This window comes from Rhipicephalus microplus, chromosome 1, assembly GCF_043290135.1.
Source record: "Rhipicephalus microplus isolate Deutch F79 chromosome 1, USDA_Rmic, whole genome shotgun sequence".
Lineage (NCBI taxonomy): Eukaryota > Metazoa > Arthropoda > Arachnida > Ixodida > Ixodidae > Rhipicephalus > Rhipicephalus microplus.
Window position 1 is genome coordinate 198,370,269 of NC_134700.1, and position 14,485 is coordinate 198,384,753.

General features: G+C 45.7%; 1 protein-coding gene across 7 annotated transcripts in view; it reads left to right on the forward strand.

Moving 5' to 3' along the window:
- The window catches only part of Rpp30 (ribonuclease P protein subunit Rpp30), a 49,491-nt gene extending 38,469 nt beyond the window's left edge, over nt 1-11,022 (forward strand). For 5 of the 7 annotated variants that reach the window (XM_075889734.1, XM_075889740.1, XM_075889750.1 and 2 more), the window contains 2 exons: nt 5,756-5,835; nt 7,371-7,957. In XM_075889734.1, coding sequence (XP_075745849.1) covers nt 5,756-5,835; nt 7,371-7,660 — 370 coding nt within the window. In that variant the 3' untranslated portion in view covers nt 7,661-7,957. Of the gene's footprint in view, nt 1-5,755; nt 5,836-7,370; nt 7,958-10,774 lie in introns of those variants that run through there. The other 2 variants (XM_037412519.2, XM_075889765.1) reach the window with 1 other exon arrangement.
- Nucleotides 11,023-14,485: the final 3,463 nt, after the last annotated feature.

Here is a 14,485-nt window from a genome sequence, read left to right on the forward strand (position 1 = left end):
CTGGACGATTTCGAACGTGTCGACGCTGCTAACCGGTGGGATAACACCTACAAACTCGCTCACGTGTCATTCTACCTCACGGGTGTCGCGAAGACGTGTTTCCTCAGCCACTTCATCGACATCCCCGACTGGTCAGCCTTCAAAGATCAGCTTCGCCATGTCTTTGGCACACCGGCTGTTCATTCAGCTCTCGCAAAGAACGCTCTCGCGTCTCGGAAACAGCACATCGGGGAGTCGTATACATCCTACATCGAGGATGTCCTTTCACTTTGCCTCCGGGTTGACACCCCAATGATAGAGTCAGACAAGGTACGCCAGCTTCTTAAGGGGATTGCACCCGTCGCATTCAATGCCCTTGCAATCCAGAATCCGGCTACCGTTGCTGACGTTGTGACAACCTGTCAGCGCCTCGAAGAACTTGAGTCTATGCGCCGACAACCGGACAGTGACGCGGCCCGTATTACGGCGGATCCAAACCTACGAGACACAATAAGGGTGATTATACGCGAAGAATTAGAATCAATGGGATTCACACTACCTTCAGTGTGTCCCATTCAGTCTTCTTCAACGTCATTGCGGGATGTCATCAGGAAGGAGCTCACGTCCATGACCCACATGGCCCACCTGCAGCCCACTGTCGCTCGTACTCTCCCATCGTTCTCGCATGCCGTCGCCGCACCATCATGCATCGTCAGCTCGATGTCGCCGCCACGAACGTACTCGTCGGTTGCTGCCGCACCTCGCAGAAGCTCTCCCATGAGCTTTCCATCACCACCGCCTGAGCCATCATCTGTCCCTCTCACTGCTCTCTCTCCTGGTGCATCTAACACAAGCTACTACTCTCCTTATCGATCGACTCGCCCTACGTGCTATTATTGCAGCTATCGTAGTCACATTTCACGCTTTTGCCGCAAGCGCCAGCAAGATGAGCGCCGAGGGTACGACATACGCGAACGAGACTATACCGCAGGAGCCTTGTACCAGGGCCGTCGTTATTCGTCACCGCCGCGTCGGTCTCCATCTCCGCCAGCATCCGGTGAACTGCGCAGTAGTCATCGATCAACCCGACGCCGTTCACCATAGCCCTACCGTCGCTCCTCTTCTCCTCTTCAGCCTGCTTCCCTCGCTTCTGATCGGCATCCAAAAAACTAAGCGATGCAGTTTTTGGAGGACAAACTGCATTCCAACACAGTACTCCAACTCCTCCAGCGCGCCCTTACAATATGACTGCAGTCACAGTTGAGGGAGTGGACGTTGATGCTTTGGTGGACACTGGGGCTGGGTTTTCTATTATTCGTGCTGATTTGTGTACCCGTCTTCGAAAAGTCACGACGCCTTATGATGGACCAACACTGGTTACAGCCCAGGGAACAATGATTCGCCCTTCCGCTCTCTGTACTGCCCGTGTGCTAATCGACGACATTCTTCATCATATACAATTCGCTGTGCTATCCCCGTGCTCCCACGAACTCATTTTAGGCTGGGACTTTCTTTCATCTGCTTCCGCGGCTATTTGTTGTGCACAACGTGTCGTCGATCTTACTGACACAGACCACTTGCTTAGTGACAAAACCTACAGGCCACTTCGACTCATCGCTAATGTAGACATCGAGTTACCCCCAAACGAACATCAATTAGTCACAGTTTTGTCCAACGACGTCGACTCTGGTGACATTTTGGTCACTCCATCGCCCCGTTGCCTTAATAAAGGCATAGCTCTCGCATCAGGTGTGGCTCGCTTCAACAATGGATCAGCTGTCCTCGCTGCTACGAACACCACACCAGATAAAATTTTACTGCCGCGGGGCACTACTGTCGCCTGCGTTGCCGATCTGGAGCCTGTGTGCGTCGTGCCTCTTACCCCTGCCTCCTCTAAAGGCCATCCTGGAGATCATGCTGCTTCCTCGGTCTTTACAGCAGCCATCAATAAGGACCTGACAGACTCGCAGAAGCAGCAGCTGCTTGATTTGTTGCAAAAGCATGCAAACTCTTTTGACGTTCATTCATCCAGCCTGGGTCAGACAACTGCTTCAGCACATCGTATTCAGACCGACGGAACATCCATTGTGCATCATCGTCCGTACCGCGTCTCCCTAGCCGAACGAAAAATCATTGAGGAAAACGTAGACGATATGCTGCAACGGGAGATAATCCGACCCTCAACCAGTCCTTGGTCGTCTCCAGTGGTTCTGGTGCGTAAAAAAGACGGTTCCGTACGATTTTGCGCCGATTACCGAGCACTCAATAAGATCACTAGGAAGCACGTATAGCCCATGCCACGTATCGACGACGCCCTCGATTCCTTACAAGGTGCTGAATTCTTTTCAAGCCTCGACTTGCGTTCCGGCTATTGGCAAATCCCCATGCACGAAGATGACAAAGAAAAAACTGCGTTTGCGACCCCGGATGGCCTATACGAATTCAATGTTATGCCGTTTGGTCTATGCAATGCACTTGGAACTTTTGAGCGCTTGATTGACACCGTGCTGCGTGGCCTGAAATGGAAGACTTGCCTATGTTACCTCGATGACATTGTTGTCGTTTCATCGACGTTTCTTCAACATCTGCAATGTTTGGACGAGGTCCTGACTTGCCTTGCGGGCGCTGGTCTTAAATTAACACCAAGAAGTGCCATTTCGCCAGCATATCTATCAAGGTCCTCGGTCATGTTGTGAGCAAGGACGGAATTCGTCCAGACCCTGAGAAAACTGCTGCGGTGCTTCGCTTCCCTCGCCCTGACAAGCCGAAAGATTTGCGAATTTTTTTTGGTCTCGCCTCTTCCTTTCGGCGATTCATACAAAACTTTGCCTTCATAGCCACACCACTCCATAAGCTACTTGCTTCTGGTACGCCCTTTCAGTTGTCTCAGGAATGTGAATCGGCTTTCGACAGGTTGAAGAGTGCCCACGACCGATCCTGTACTTTATCATTTTCACGATGGTGCACCGACCTTCCTCCATACAGACACTAGCGCCCACGGTTTAGGAGCCGTGCTTCTCCAGCGCGACAACTCTTCGCGAGAGCGAGTCATTGCGTACACCAGCCGCATCCTCTCCGCAGCCGAGAGGAACTACACGATCACCGAGAAGGAGTGCCTCGCCATCGTTTGGTCAATGCAGAAATTTCGTCCCTATCTTCACGGCCGCCATTTCATCATTGTGACCGACCACCACGCTTTATGTTGGCTTTCGACACTCAAGAACTTGTCGGAACGCCTCGGCCGCTGGATTCTACGCCTACAAGAGTATGATTTTGACATCGTATACAAGTGTGACAGAAAGCATAGGAACACCGATGCTCTTTCTCGCTGCCCACTACCAGCGGCTCCCCTCAGCGTTTCCGCAATCACTTTGCACAACACACCCTCGCAGTCCACGTCCACGGCGGTTTCCTCTCTCGCCTCTATGGACCAGCTGCCTTCGGACGACCGGCACGATTTTTCTTCTCGACAGCTGGCTGACCCATACTGTCGACATATTATAGGCTACCTCACTGGCAGTTCCCGTCCACCTAATGCGAGGCTCCGTCGCCAACTCTCGCAGTTTAAGCTAGACAACTCGGTGCTGTACCGCAAAATTTACCATCCTGACGGTCAGTGCTGGGTTCCCGTTCTACCCCGATCGCTTCGGTCCGAAGTCCTCAGAGCACTTCATGACCATCCGACGGCTGGTCACCTTGGTTACCACAAAACCTACGATCGCCTTCGAAGTCGGTTTTATTGGCCAGGTATTACCACTAGTGTAGCTCGGTACGTTGGGTCCTGCACTACCTGCCAATGTAGAAAACTACCCACATCTGCTCCAGCCGGTACACTACAGCCTCTCCCGTGCCCAGCCACACCATTCGAAGTTGTAGGCATCAATCTTTATGGCCCCCTTCCAGTCAGTGCTGCTGGAAACCGATGGATAGTAACAGCCGTTGACCATTTGACGCGCTACGCTGAGACAACATCTGTCACTACCGGTTCAGCTTCTGAAATTGCCGGTTTCATCCTCCGAGCCATTATACTGCGTCATGGTGCTCCACGTGTATTGCTCAGTGACCGTGGAAGGGCCTTCCTTTCACAACTAGTGAACGAACTTCTTCGCGCCTCTGGCACAACTCACAAGACTGCCTCAAGTTATCATCCCCAAACTAACGGCCTCACTGAGCGATTCCACCGCACTCTTGCTGACATGATCACCGCCTACATTCAACCAGACCACAAGAACTGGGATGTAGTTCTATCATTCTTCACTTTCGCCTACAATACGGCTATTCAGCGGACAACCGGCTACTCACCATTTTATCTAGTTTATGGATGCTCCCCTACTTCTTTCCTGGATGTCTCTTTCTTTACCTGCCAGTGGATTGATCTCCATCCTCTTCAGAGGAATGCGTTTTACGGCTCGCAGAGAGCAGCCAACGTGCTCGTATAAACACTGAAGCCCGACAGCAAGACAGAAAGCTGGTTTATGATGAATCGCATCGTGCTGTATTCCTTCAACCTGGAGACGAAGTGCTCCTTTTAACGCCTATTCGCACACCTGGTTTGTGCGACAAATTCCAGCCACGGTTTATCGGGCCGTACACAGTTCTTGAAGAAACTTCACCAGTGAATTATCGCGTGACGTCACTTGTAGCCCCAGCAGATCGCCGTTATCGAACTACTGAGGTCGTCCATGTCTCCCGTATGAAGCCCTTCATGCGACGTTCTTTGTCCCCTTAACTTGCCGCGGCCAGGCTGGCCGCTTTCACGTGGGGGGAATTAGTGTGGGCATTTAGTATACCAATCCTCTTCATCTGTACATTATCATCATTATCATGTGTTGCTCATACATCCTCATCGTTGTCACGTAGCATCATCATCTTGGTTCGTTCATCTCAGCTGTCGGCTGCGGTTCCTCGGGCCTAATAAAGGTCTTCCAAACCAAGACTTCATAATATATATGAAAATGCAAAAAAGAAAATTAGTTCAGAAAAATACCTCTTGCTTGTGAGTGCGTGGCATTAGCCACTGAGCCACAAAGGAGCACCTCCTTCAACATTGAAATGGCAAGCTATTTATATCTACCACTTACTGCTGGCGATGCCGATCTCAGGGGAACTATCGTGTTTTCAGCATTACCAGCAAGATGTTGCAATGAGCGCGTGTCCCCAGATCGCCATAACGTGGAGACACGCGCTCATGCATTTATTTCCCATGCTTGCTTTGCCCCACGGAGGGGAGGTGTGGTAGACATTCATGCGTGGTGCGCTTATTTCGGGGGGGGGGGGGGGGGATTCTTTTTTGTAGTCACTGGGTGCACACTGGACTCACTGCACATTCTCCATTTGCAAAAAGAGTCCACTTTTCAGACTCAGCAAAGTAAGAACTGAGACGCTTATTCCCGTTCATCTGTACCTGTGAGTACGTTTCGTGCGTCATTTGTTCGTGAACAATGCGGGGCACGTTTCGATCTGCTTGCCATTCTACGAGTGACATTCCAATTTGTTGCTATTGCATTCATTGCTTCGCCTTTGCAGCAAAGCTGTGATTTTTTTTTGCTTCTTATGCTCTAATCAAAACCTGCTTTGTCTTCTGAGAAATTCGAAAGTAGTAATAATGTCAATTATGGCTTATATATAGTCTCTTGCTCACAACCTTGCATTCAGTCGTCATGGCACCAATGACTATCATTATACACAAGTGTTCCACGTAATCTTGAATTTCTTAAGAGCAGTGGTTGCAGCTCTTGCTGTGGTTGCAGATGTCTGACCTTGACATTGTTCTCAGTGGTTTCCTGTTTGGACTTTCTGAATGCACAACACAAGAGGCTGTCTTTGGCAACTGCAAAGGCGTCATCAAACATGCAGGTAAATTATGTTGTAATTAACTCATTTAGCTTGTACTCTTTCATGTAGAATCACATGTCTACACCTGGAACCTTAGTCATAGAGTAATATAAAAGGCCAAGAGAGGATGCTTCCATAGGCCCCTGCAGCTGATTTGGGTTCGCAGCGCACCAAACGGGTGTGGTGAAACTTTGTTGCCTCAGAGATGGCAGACCGCAGAAAATACCGTCTCAAAGGCCATTTTGTAGTAACTAAGAGTTTTATACAGCCTACAAGACCACATCTACGTGCGTGCTCATCTCTGAGGCAATACTTTATTTTCTTTTAACGAGTCCTTTGCATGCATTGATGAGCTTTGTGTAAGCTGCACAGCTAGAGCGGCAAGCACACGATGTCAATGTGTGTCTATGCACACAATTTAATTAAAACATGAGAATCATTGGAGGAGCGAAAGGTTTTATTTTCAAGTGATATTCTTGGTAAACACACGCCCTCTTCGTTAATGTTTGATAAATGCAAGCACAAAGACAGGTTCATTGCACTGCGAAACACGAATATACAGCTGCCATATCATGATTATAAATTACACACAAAAAATAATATAGGTAACAATATAACAAGAACTGCAGCAGAATAAAACTGCAATAAACACACACAGCTAGACATACATTGCACAACGTGACACGGCAGTAGTTGCCTCAGCACTTGACTCCGGCATAAACCGAAAAAAAGAAAAAAAAAATGTTGCCTACGCTTTCTTTTCCATGTGCGCACTAATGTTCTGCTGCACACTTTAAATCACTTTTCGTGAAAAACAGCCTCAAGCAGTTGCCGCAGCAAAAACAAAGCAATTTTAGGTGTCATGCAAGCCGTCAACGAGGCAGGAGTGTTTGCTCAAAGATTACGTTCTAGCTTTAGCTAGCAAACATTTTTCTAGATTCACCACTTCTCTTATAGTGCTCGTTCGAGTGTCAACCGATTTGCGAACGGCACGGATGACGATACTGAGTATAGCTGCACTTTTCACAAAATTTCACTCATGCAGTGAATTTGAATACATGTGAATGAATGAAACCATGTTTATTCCACTTTGTTCGCGCCGAAGGCGCTGCGGTGGACAGTCAGGGCACTATAGCAGGGGGGGGGGGGTAGAGCTGCCTCCGTTTTATTACCGGACGTCATGGAGGCAGCTAAGTGGGGGCCGCTTGAATGGCTTGAATCTTGTGGCTGTCGCGGAGCCGGTCGCCAACCGGTGGCGCGGCCGGGTCCTGGAGGAACATGATGATGTAACAGCACAAAGAAAACCTAACAACGCGAGCGGCGACTCAATTTCTTAAGCCAAGAAAGAATTTTCTTGCAAACGTGCTGCGAAGCATTCCAGAGAGTTTTTTTTTTTTTTTTTCATGTGAAGTGATCTATGAAGACAGTATGCGAGGTAAAGAGCACAAAAAGGATTTCTGCCCCTAACAGCTTAATGCTGAACATGCTAGGTTAAGGCTTCAATCACAAATGCAATAAGCACTTAACATATCATTGTTGGCGTTTGTACCTACTAGCAGCCAGGCTGAGAGGCAGCCGAAACAAGCGAAGACCACGACGCATGCCAGGCATGTTATCGCACATCTTTCATTGCATCTCCCTGCGGCTACCCGTACTTTTTCATTGCCACAAATGCTCATCAACACGGACAGGGACAGCGTTGCCATCGTGTCGACGCCATGTGCACTTCTCTCGTGTCCAATTCATGCCTGATTCGACCCCGACGTCATCGCACCGCACAATCGCAGACGCAAAAGACGGATTCAGGCCACTACCAAGCCACTATCACATACGCATAAACACGTAGACGTATATTGCACTAGAAAAGGTACTGTAGTAAATAACTAATATGCATGTTTTCTTGAAGCAGTAAGTGATGTGTTGCCATCTTACGGCTGTGTAAAGCTGCGTAGCTCAGCCGGTTTTTGGCCCGAGTGACCAGTCATGTCATTTTTATGTTACTCTATGCCTTAGTTGTGGTGCAGTGTATTTACGTGTCATGTTATGAGATGTAGTTGGAATTTATATATACTCTCTTCATTCCTTAATTCCCAATTCTTAATGTATAAAATTATGTATGGTCAAAAAATATATATTTAAATCATGCATGTCTTTTGTAATCACCCATTTAAGGTAGAGTTGAACCAAAGAAGGAGAATGAATCAAGGGGTTTATTTGTTTTTTAGGCACAACCTAATGTAACCAAGCATAGGCCACATTTTTTGGTGTTAATTGAAGAAAAGTGATTATTACATGCATAAAATATAGTTTAAGTGGTTAAAAATGGAGCTCTCCACTTGTGGAAACTGAACTGACGAACTTAAAATTGCACGGATTATTGAGAAAATACAATGCTTTCATTCAGTTCCTTTCTTGTCTATTTTTATTGCCATGTGATCACGATTTGTCGTTGAATGTGGGAGGCCTCGTTTGAAATAAATTCATTGTATTGTCACCAAGTGTACTAGTTGGAAGTTATTTGTATCAATCGTATTACACTAGATAGGATTGTGGTGTCGTTGCCATACAAATTTTCATTTACGGCGACGTTAAAAAAAGAATGGTACAGTGGTTATTATGTCCTGAAATGAGGCCAGACCTCTGCCATCTTACTATTATAGGTGAGATGAAATGTTAGCTTACATGGAAGAAAAAGTTGCATTTTTCTTCCATGTTCTACAAGTTTAAGTTGGCCGATTGTTGCAGACAGATTCTTTTCAACATCTCCCTTTGTGCTATTGCTCTCCATAAGAAGCTTGAATGTCTTGGATAATTTCACGAGAGATCATGTCACAAACAACTGGATGTACTGCGTTTGTCATGAAAAAATATCTTACTGAATAATATCTTCTTTGATATACTGCACACTTTCCTCACAATGCGGAAGAAAGGTCTGTGTGAGCAGTGTCATACAAAAAAGATTCAGTTGGTGATTTCTGATAGCGCCCTACAACTGTGGAATCGTTATTTGTGTCTTCACTCAATGATTAGAAATATTTAAAATAGCATAATGAATTAGTTAATTATGTAAAAATAGAGCATAGTTTGAGTAACTGTAGGCTAGTGCAAGTAGTGTGGGCTCGGTTCAATTCACTTTCAATGTGCCTTCCAATTTTGAAGTTTTGACTGAAGTGATGGGGGACAGTCTGTATACACACACAAACATGTTTAGGTTGATTAACTTGGAAAAATCAGCATGAAAGGACCAGGATGGAGAAGCTGCAGAACACCGGATGAGATCTGAGGCCTTGGTTGACATGCGAGGCCCTCCCTGTAAAAAATGTCTGGCTATGTTATTAATGGCAATAGATAACTGTTTTAGTATGCATTGTGGCGTTGTTGAGGTTGTTTATGTGAAAATTGCATTTGATTGATATGGGGGGTTTAACGTCCCAAAACCACCATATGATTATGAGAGACGCCGTAGTGGAGGGCTCCGGAAATTTCGACCATCTGGGGTTCTCTAACGTGCACCCAAATCTGAGCACACGGGCCTACAACATTTCCCCCTCCATCGGAAATGCAGCCGCCGCAGCCGTGATTCGAACCTGCGACCTGCGGGTCAGCATCTGAGTACCTTAGCCTCCAGACCACCGCAGCGGGGCATGTGAAAATTGCATTGTACTGCTAATAAACTGAATGCTTAGAGGCCATGAGTTGATCTTCCGATGGCCTTTTAGCTTACTTGCACAGCAGGAGTGCATACAAATGAACTTGTGAAAGAAAATTTTATTTAATGTGTTGTGTAGCAAAGGCATCAATACATCTGAAGAATCTGTGATATTGTGCATCAGAGGCCGCACAGTAACATATTCCCCAAAAATGGTGGGTGCACATAGTTTTATTTGCATTGGTTTACTGTGTGAGTAAGGATATTCTAAGTGTGCAGCACTGCAGGTGTCTGGCCGCTCCCCCATCACAGTCTCGCATTGCATGGTCTTCTGGTGGTCAATATAACCTATAACAAGGCTAACGATGCTAAAGACCAGTTCAGCTATCAAGGTCTAAAATAAGTGCAGAAATAAGCTAGAGTTAATAACAATAACTTATGTGAAATTGTGAAAAATGCTTCTGAAACATGGGGCTTATGTCTGCACCGCTCATGAGAAGGCACCACTGCCTAAACATGCGTGCGATGCCCAATGCGGTGGCGAGGTCAGAGGTTGCCTGTGCTACACACTTTCTCAGGTTTCACGGCTGAGGAGCTGCATCAAAGGGACCCTGAAAGGTTTCTGGTGATTTTTACAAACACATTGGGCCGGTAGACCAAGTCATAAGGGTCGTTTATATACTGATTTCAGCTCTCTGCGTAAACTGTGTAATTTATTACAACACTCTAAAGCTGCGAATCGCTGCAGATAGCTGTGACTCGGCCAAATGCATTTACAACCACCCATTCACAAAACGACATGCTCTGTTAAAGTGATGTCATCCTGGCTGCTTATCTGATTAGCTGTGAAATACACGAAAGTAAGATGGGCTTGTAGGGTGGAGGCACCTGTCAGAGCAGGTATCAACCACGCGACGACCTTCGTCTCTGATGCCAGACTGGGCCTCTGAGATTCAGGGCAACCTGTTGGCATGCAATCTCGGAGATGTGGACTGGGCGAAGCTGAAATTGTCGAGTGAACTCATCATGAGAGCTTTGTGATCGCCAGCGTGCCTCACAAGTTGACCCAAAGCAGAGGCGAGAAGAAGGTTATGGTATAATTGTGTGTAGTGGCTTTTTTACGTGGTGTGTCGCTAAATATGTGATGCAAATGGTTTGATGATGCTCTAGCCTAAACGTTAAAAAACTTGAAAAAAACTTTTCAGAGTCCCTTCAAGTATGGGCTCTCAGACCTACACAATTAGTGCTGGATTAGAGCACAATTAGAGCTAAAGAAATTTTTAGTAACTTCCATTTTTGCTCATTGTACAGAAACCAGGCGAAAGGTGGATCGTGCCATCATATTCTCAAAGACTGAGGCTGAGTTGCCTGAGAAAGACAAGTGGCTCGTGGATGCCTGCAAGGCACCTGGTGTTGAAGAGGTAGCAAGCAAGCCTGCTGGCTCTGGTGATTCTCAGAAGGGAGAAGGGCCTCCACCAAAGAAGAAGAAAAAGAAGGGAAACTGTTGAACACTAATATTTTCATTAAAATAACAATGCATTTTTAAAGATGCACAGAAAGGCTCTGACTGTAATTCTTTTTGTGTGTGTGTGTGTGTGTTTTGTGTGAAAGAAAAAACGAAAAAGCAAACTAAAAAAGGACAAGGTACTGACAGCTCATGTAAGCCATTTGAAGACAAAAAGAAAATGAATAAAATTAAGCATGAACATATTGCCACGTGCGTTTCGTGTTTTCACTTTTCTTTCATTCGGTTTTCACCCACAAATCCTGGGTCAGGAATGCTCAGCGGAAACTGTGCGTCATTTTTCGAGAAGGTTCTCGATCATTGTAGACTGTTCTGTTAAAATTTTTCGCAAGACGCGAACACGCGAGATTATTTCAGAGCTTGTGCGAAGACCAGTGATAAGGCTGGGATATCCGACGGCACATCATATGTGTAAATTCCGCCACGCGTCGCCGCTTGTTGATCGACGACTAACGAACGCTCTGTTCGCCGCTGTCAGTGCCAGTGCTTTGCTGTAATCTGACTTTCCTTTTACATGGCCGCATGGTCGGCCTACTAAACAGTTTAATACCCTGACACACGGGCACCCTGAAGTCCTTTAGACAAGGGGACATCTTTCGGAAAGGCGTTTGGGCGCATTGACACACGACAAAGGAGTAACTTCTTTCCGGCAAAGATCCTTTTCGCAAAAGCAGATCCCGCATCTACTTTTCTGGCAGGAAGGGAGTACTCTCGCATACAGTGTGCATAATTTATCAATAGAAGAAAACGTGTTGCAACACTGCGGTGCCCTGTCAGTACTTTTTTGCGCTGAGAAAATGTTTTCATTTTCAGCAGCAGTGCGATTTGTTCAAAAGTGAAGGCATATAGTCTGCCCATACTCTCAAACGCCTGCATTACGTCACTAGCGCGTTCATGTTAGGGTTGGCAGCGGCGGTTGCTGTGTCGATGACGTAGTATCTTGTAACAGTGGAGTCGGCTCAGTCAGTGAAGAAAAAGCCGCGCGTCCAGTGGACTGAAAAGGAGACCTGGGCGCTGATAAAGCTATGGGAGGACCATTTGGACGCCTTGCAAGGGCAAAAGCACAGTGGTGGAGTGTACCAGGCGATTGCCGAGAGCCTCGCCGACGCCGGTATTCCCCGTACACGGGCGCAAATTCACAGCAAAATTGCCTTCGCAGCGTTTAGCTCATCTTCGATGGAGCCGAGGGCGACAAGAGTCAGGCCCTCCACAACTGTTGCTTTATCTCTGTCTCTGCGCTGAGACATCGCAGGACCACGATGAAACGCGGCACGCCGACACTGACCCAGCTGGACGCAGCCTTGTAAAAAGCACGACAATAAACAAAAACAGCAACACACCGACTGTTCATAGTTGCCAGACGAACTTAAGTTGCTGCTAAAACCGCAAAAAAGCGAAAGAAAATTACAGGTATGCGCATTACAAGCCACCAGACAATAAAAAAAATGGTTTTATGCTCCGGCGTCGCTGAATGTTATGTACATGCGCAGGTTTTTTTTAATATTTCTAATCTTGCTGCTTCCACAAACAGCGCCATTTTGTCTGCAGCGTTCTTCTGAGGCACCGCCTAAAGCAGTAGTCCGGTGCCGTGTGTCATCAGCGCCACTCCTTTCTGCAAATGGTCCCCTTAGGCGACAAAAGGGGTTTACTTCAAAGTACTTTACTTTTGCCCGTGTGTCACGAGTAAAGAATAACGCACCACAGGCACAGGTGTGGTGTGTTAGGGGCGCGTTTCAAACTTGAAAATTTTGTTCACTAAAAACTAAAGCCCACTAAAAAACAGACGGACAGAGGAGGCTGTTAAGCCAATTTACCATTTCGAGAGTTAACTTTACTTTTATTTATTTTTACTCATGAATACTGCCAATCTCGTGAGGGGTTATAGCAGGAAGGGCAAGAACAATGACAAAACAGCGAGTAAATAGATTACAAACCTATTCATATATATATATATATATATATATATATATATATATTAAGGAAAGAAGTGTATACTTAAGGGCTCGTTTTTCTGTGTTTTACACAATATTAATGAGATCTAACAGACAATAATGCCAAGGAAAGTATAAGGGAAGACATTAGACCGAATTGTAATGTAAATATGAAGAAAAGTGGGTGAAAAGATAACTTGCCGTGGGCAGGATCCTGCTCACGGCAAGTTATCTTTTCACCCACTTTTCTTCATTTTACGTTGCAATTCGGTCTAATGTCTTCCCCTATACTTTCCTTGACATTAATGTCTGTTAGATCTCATTAATATTGTGTATATATATATATATATATATATATATATATATATATATATATATATATATATAATTATATATATATATATATATATATATATATATATATATATATATATATATATATATATATATATATAATTATATATATGTTTATATATGAGAGGGAGAGTTAGTCCAAAATATAACTACAAAAGGTATGTACATGGTATGACATTCAAAATGTAGCCACTAGTTACAAATAACCTCTTTTCAAAACTTAAAGCTTGGTCACACGGGCATACGCTTTCAATCGCGATCAAGCCTGATGTGTTTGACTCCCTTACGCCAACTGCAGAAAAGTGCCAATCACTGTTGAGACACTCGATCGGAATTAATTGCGATCACCAGTGCACCGGGTGCAATGTATACACGTTCATTTGCATGCTGTGTGCATGCGTATTTAACTCGTTAATTTTGGATAGCACAAAACGCGTTGTTCTTAATCGCTTCTTGTACACAAGCTGCAATTGCGCGAAGATGTGCGCCTACGTTGTGCGTTTGTTGCTGCCGGCGCCTTCAACTATTCCTTTTAGGGGCAAAACCCTTTAAGCCGTGGGTCGTACGTCCCGTTTCGTCCCCATTGAAAAAATGTCCACCATCCACCATTTTGGTGGATTATGGTGCTGGAAGCGTTTGTGGCACATGGTGTATGGTGGAACAGGTGGTGGATGGCGCGCTCCAGCCGGCAAAGCTGGAGCGCGAAGCAGCGTCAGAACGACCGTGACGAGCTGCCAATAAAGTAATATTAAAAACAATTGTATAAAAACGATGTAGACAGCACCCGTAAAAAAATGAAAAAGGTACGACAGCACGAATTAAACCAGCCGCCTTCGGATTTCCTACTGAGTACACTAACTACTGCACCACGCCGACAGGTTAATAGAAACGGTGTCACAGCATATCAGTTAAGTTTTCCTTTTTTGTTCGTTGATCTCCTTGATGTGGATTGAAGTCCCGTCAAGGAGATGATCGGCGTCGATGAAGCAGGAGGCAGGTTGGAGGTAATGAAAACTTGAAGGTATATTACAGCGAAATATTTACAGTCATATGTACATCTTGCCGAAGCACACTTATGATAACACAGACATCAACAGCGTCTTACTCTTCTACTTAACTTTTCTTAAGTTAGAGCCTAGAACACTCTTACTACATACAACGTACTTAGTCTCACTGTTCGACCACCAAGTGGTTACGGCCCAGACAAAAGTT